General features: G+C 35.6%; 1 protein-coding gene and 1 long non-coding RNA gene across 2 annotated transcripts in view; one reads left to right on the top strand and one right to left on the bottom strand.

Annotated features, from left to right (window-relative positions):
• Nucleotides 1-1,201, bottom strand: part of LOC112162810 — a 5,048-nt gene extending 3,847 nt beyond the window's left edge. Inside the window, exon 1 of the long non-coding RNA XR_002922168.2 lies at nt 1,152-1,201. This is a non-coding gene — a long non-coding RNA (uncharacterized LOC112162810). The remainder of the gene's footprint in view (nt 1-1,151) is intronic.
• nr5a1b (nuclear receptor subfamily 5, group A, member 1b) overlaps nt 1-4,422 on the top strand; it is an 8,542-nt gene extending 4,120 nt beyond the window's left edge. The window contains exons 4-6 of the mRNA XM_036214629.1: nt 1,748-1,864; nt 1,998-2,145; nt 3,154-4,422. Coding sequence (XP_036070522.1) covers nt 1,748-1,864; nt 1,998-2,145; nt 3,154-3,407 — 519 coding nt within the window. The 3' untranslated portion in view covers nt 3,408-4,422. The remainder of the gene's footprint in view (nt 1-1,747; nt 1,865-1,997; nt 2,146-3,153) is intronic.
• Nucleotides 4,423-5,909: the final 1,487 nt, after the last annotated feature.

Below are 5,909 nucleotides of genomic sequence, written 5' to 3'. Positions count from 1 at the left end.
ATTTTTAAACAACTAAATGTTTTTTATTTCTTGTTGGGTTCTGGTCTTTAAGAAACTAGACTAAATGGCTCTTTTATCGTTAAAGGCTGCAGACGGCTGTGGTTGGCGCTCTCGTCTCACACGTTCAAATCCCGCCCAGTTTCGTTCTGTGTGGATTTGCATGTTCACATTAGAGATGGAAATCTTTAAGCACCTCGATACGGTTCGGGAGGCAACGATGAAACAGTTATCAATGCATCCCAGATCTGCACTTTTTAAGAAATGTTTCTTTCCTTCAAAACACCAGATCAATATGACTCATGTTTTCTCCACCAAAGTGCATTTTTACACCTTAAAAAGTAAAACATTGGATCAAAGTCTCATCAGTTAGTTCTCCGCGTTTGACCCATCCTCTAGGGGAGGGGTGAGCTGCAGACACAGTTGCACTTGAGAACCATTTGGTGGTTTAACCCCCAACCCAAACTTTCCAGTCTCAGGGCGGACACTCTATCACGAGGCCACTGAGATGGTCTACAATGAACAAAAGCTCTGTAATTTGTTACATTTAAAAATATTAGGGTTTTTTTAATCAGATTACATTTTTGAGTTAAGTAAAGCATCAGCCCAAATTTTTAATTTCAAAAAAACGGAAATTTTTAAATGTAACAAATTTCTTGATATTTTTTATTATTATTGATCCAATGTTTCACTTTTTTCAGTGTAAGTAAAGACAAGATCACTAAACTTTCTTTGAGAACATACAAATTCTGACATGAAAAATATTTAGTTTGATAATCAAAAATCTTTCACAGCATCAAAATGTGTTCTCTTCAAAAATGAAACATGTTTTGCATTTAGTTCCGCTTGTTACTTTTACTTTAAATCGTAAACATTTTTTTCGATTGTTTAAAATTCATACAAACGATTCAGAATCAAGCATCTAAAAACAATTTCCCCCATAACTAGGGCTGGGTTTTAAAAAATCGAATTATCAACTTGAATCAATTTATACTAAATCGATTCACAAAATATTTAAATCGATTTAGCACATAAAGCTAAAGTCCGCTAGCTTGATGCTAACGTTCAATAGAATTTCCTATAGGAGGGCTAATGCTAACGCTTGGTTAACCAAAACAATACATTGCTGACTAATTCATCTTTTTTTTACTCACATGCACTCATTTTCCAAACTCTTTGAAGGAAATGTTTTTTAAGGTAACTGTTTCTGGTCTAAAACTTCGTTTTCCCCCTCATACTGTTGTCTTCTTCTTGAATCAGATGTACTTCTATAGCGCGATCGCCACCTAGTGGCCAAACCCCGAGAATCCAAACAATGTTTACAATGTTAATGATCTGAACATTTTTGTTAGAACTTCTCCTTTAGAGAATCCATTTAACACTGTAAACTGTCAACAATCTCATTATTTCACTAATAAAGTGTATTAATATAAATATATTCAAATTACATAGTAAATTTTTAATGTATTTCTAAACAAATGTGACGTCCTCTCACAGTCTAAAACATAATTCATACGTTCATCGATGGGTCTAAATTGTCCCTAAGTGTAACTCAGCAGCTGGTGACCCGTTACCCCACCTTCACCCAGGAGGTGGGATAGGCTCCAGCAACAAAACACTACTGGGTTTAGAAAATTGATAGATGGAAGTAACTATATTTTTGCCATTGTTTAAAACATTCTAAAAGCTTTTCTTTAAAGAAATCTGTCTTTCAATGGTTTTGTTTATTACTGTTCTTCTTACTCTAAAGATCAGTGACCAGATGAAGCTTCTACATCATGGCTGGAGTGAACTGTTGGCCCTGGACGTTATCTCTGGACAGGTTCTGTATGACAGACCCAGTCTCCTTCTTGTTGGGGGTTATGAGGTGCGTCACTCACCATGAGAACATCCACACTTCTATTTCTTCTAATAAATCTGATTTTTTTAAGTAAAAGTTGTAAATTTTGGATCAAATTTGAATTATGTTGGGGTATTTTTTGTTTGTGGTGTTGTTTTAGGTTGAGCTGTCCTGCACAGAGTATCCTCCTGCTCCATCTTTGTTGGATCTGACTCAGAGAGGACAGGCGCTGGTTGAAAAGCTTCACACTCTAAAGGTGGACCATCAAGAACTGGCCTCCATCAAGTATCTGATCCTTTTCAATCCAGGTTCGTGTTGAGTTTTTCTACAAATCTTTTGTTGACCCAAATAATACTTTGATCTGGATCGGTCATTCTTTGCTCCTGGTGCTTCATGAAAATGTAAATTGCATTTAAGTAGAAATAATTTGGGCTATCTATTTCATTTTTCAACATGAGGGTGTTTCAACGAGTTTCAACATTGATTTCCTTCTTTTGGCCGTGTGCAATTGAACCCAGACAGTTACAAAGTGTCAGCAAACTGTAAAGCTAGACTTGTTTCTGTAAAACTCTTGGACTGGTTTTAAGTTTTCTTCCATGTGTTCTACTTAGGGAATGTAATATTGAAGTTAATGTTTTGCTTGTATTGGTAAATTACATGAAACCAATGCAGACTGCAATGCAATGTAGAAGTCTCTGAATGCAAACTTTATTGTTCCGTTAATTTAAGGAGTCACTCTGATCATCTCTTGATCTGTTGTTTAAGTGTTTCCAGTGGCATTTTAATTATGATTATGCTGTTTTTAGCCCCCCAAAACTATTGTTTTCTAGGATATAGAATTCTCTAGAAATTAATCTCTGAGTTGTGGGAAGGGCCGCTGGTGTGGAGCAACCTTAACCCTTAACCGAATCTACTAATTCCAAAATTGAGTCCACTCAAAATTTCCCAGAAGTCTTTATGAAAAACTAGCTTTCATCGATGATCACTAGATTAGCGAATATAGACCACAATGCATTGCGGTCGAACAATTTCAAACAAAAAAAAACGTGTTTAAATGTAATATTTGAATAAACCATCCACATTTTCACCATCAGAACACAGTGGAGTCATAAATAAACGTTGTGAAACGTTCGTAATTATTCAATCCGATCCGAAAGACACATTTAGTAGTTTAATTTACACACATCCATTCATAAAATGAAGAGAAATCGTGCCGCTTCTTTTATTTCTGCTCTCGGATCAACACGCATGTGATAACCTCCATAAAAATCTCCTAGAAATGTTCAATAATCATTGTAACTTTCCTGCTCCCACAGCTGGAAAGCATCTGGAAGACGCCGGCTTCATCGAGAAGGTGAAGCTGCAGGTGGGTGGAGCCCTGCTGGAGCACACGAGGACCACCTCCCCCCAGCTCCCGGACCGTTTCGCTCATCTGCTGGACTTCCTGTCAGAGCTGCGTCCTCTCGCCTGTCTGGTTGAGGAGTACCTGCGCTGCAGACACCTGAGGGGGGAGGTGCCCTGCAACAGCCTGCTGGATGAGATGCTGCACGCCAAACACAGCTGCCCGTGAAAACTCAACGCTGCATTCACTTCAGGAGTCTTCTACACGTCTGGACTGGAACGAAGTGGATAAAAATGTGTCTAAAATCAGTTACAAATGAAAAAATGTTTGAGGGACATGAATAGTTTAAGATTGAAAACATTTGATCTTCAGAGAAAACATGTTTGCTGCATGTGGAAATGTGGTTAGCACTCTGGCCTCACAAGAAGGTTCTGGTTGGTGATTCTAAATAGTTCCTGGGTGTGAATGTGATCTGCAGCCCTGCGATAGATTGGCGACTTTGTCAGTGGTTGGGATAGGCTCCAGCAACACGTTAACCCCTAAAAGGGATCAAGCAAATTTAGAAAATGGGTGAAATTCTAATTGTGTGTTCTTCAGCAACAGTACAGAGACACAAATGTTTACATCTTATGATCTAAACTTTACTTTATCCTTTCAGCCAAACAAATGTTTTATATCATTCAGTTTAATTCAATGTGACTAAAATCAGCTTTCTGACTATTTTTTTTTTAGTTGATGTCATGAGTGTTGTTTAGATGAATACAATAAAGACCATTGGTTGTTTGTGCTAAACATGATTGTTTCTTGTGTTCTTCCCAGTCATCTTTGCATCCAATGAACAACAAAATCTCATAAAAAGTATGAAAATGTTATTGATCTTTGTCATTTTTCACAAGCACCGTTGGGAAATCAATGACAAGAATATTAGATACATCTCAACCCAGTCAAACACATGGTCCTGTTTAGGAACCACAACCCAAATGAAGGGAAAAAAAATAAAAATTTCTCACATAATAAACATTTTATAAGGTTAAAACAGAAAAAAACCTTCATGTCTGTAACTAAAATAAATAAAGCCTTTACCATCCAAAAAGTGGGGCTGGGTGATACTGAGCATTTGGGTATCGATCCGACACAGGTCAATATCGCCAAGATAAACAAACAAAAATCTCGATTGTTTTTAATCACCATCGATGTTTGCTTGTTTTTTTTGTAAGATTTCTTTTTTTTAATTACTTGATAAACATAAAAACACAATTAGGGCAATATTTTCAATTAAATGGAAAATGGTGAATCGAAATAAAAAAAAATGTAAATTAAATAAAAAGCGAAAAAGTGAATAAATAACAGTCAACAAACCAAACGAAACAAGCAACTATGATACAAAAATAAATAAAAAATGTTTAGTGATTAAAAAAATTCATGTTGGCTGTACTACGTTGCTGCATTTAACCATAACCCGTTAAATACACGCGAATAGTCACTTCCTTCTTAAAGTATTAGCTATGCACAGATCTTTCATAATTGAAAAAAAGTGCTTTTATGCTCTAGTGTGCTACAAGATCATTATTTTAAAATAATATATTTTCCTTCAATAAATAACCTTTAAAATGTAAAAATCAAAGTGTTAAGTTGAGTGTCGTAATCCACAAAATTCACAGCTAAAAAGGCTTTGGTTGGAAGTTTTCTTCAGATCCCATCACACATGAAACGAGGAAACGTTGTGCAGTTTTATACAGCTTTTTTCTTTTGATCAATAAAGTTTGTGAACAATCTGCTTTGTAAAATCTAAGCAGCAGCTGATGGGGCCATTTTAGGATTATTTTTAGAGAAACTTTGTAAAAACGTGTTTTTTATATATTTGTTTGGTGTTCCTAAAGATCTATTTCCATGATACAATTATCCATCTTGAAACCTATTGATTTAAAGCTGTTGGTACTGATAACACCTTCAGCCATCTGGTTTGTGGGCTCTGCTTCTACTAAAGACTTAATCAGCATAATGCACTCCTTCATTTTTGGATTCTCCACTATCTAATCTCGTCCACCTGACTGGAGCACATCAGGTGACCTTGACATCCAGCTCTCCTGCGGATGCACCTGTGCTGTTCACGGATGATTAAGGATGAAACCAGCAGCAGGAGACACCAAAAAAATCAAGACAGACACACTGTTTGCTACAGACAAAATATTTGAATCCAGAAGAAAGTAGTTTTTCATGTTACAGAAATTATGATTAATTTGAGTCTTTTGGCGTCATTTTTACTTTTTTAGAAATACCTTTCCTGTATAAATTAATAGATTGACCTTTTAATTGTTTAAATGGTGGTCTCCACAATGATGTAAAACAGGGATTTGAAATCTAAAATGCTAAGAGCCAATTGGTCGGCAAGAGTCGCCAAGTTCCACTTTACTGTACAAAAAAAATAATATATATGTTTTTCTGACTAAACATTTTAAAGTGTATTTTTTTCTTAATATTTAAAATAAATGAATTATAGCAGTGTTGTATTTATACATAGATATAACAGTTTTATTTTATTTTTTTTTGCTTTTCACAGCAATACATGGAAGATTCCTTTCAAAATAAAATGCACTGTGTGTTAAATAAACTCCTCCTGCTGCAGCAGAAGTGACAAACATTGTATTTTATATGAATATGACTTTGGTGTGCCATTATTTTTTTATTTTTAAGCTACTGAATGTTAACAAAACTACGGAAGAGGATTAG

The sequence above is a fragment of the Oryzias melastigma genome, linkage group LG12 (assembly GCF_002922805.2).
Source record: "Oryzias melastigma strain HK-1 linkage group LG12, ASM292280v2, whole genome shotgun sequence".
NCBI classification, from domain to species: Eukaryota; Metazoa; Chordata; class Actinopteri; order Beloniformes; family Adrianichthyidae; genus Oryzias; species Oryzias melastigma.
This window is presented reverse-complemented; position numbering and strand designations above follow the sequence as displayed.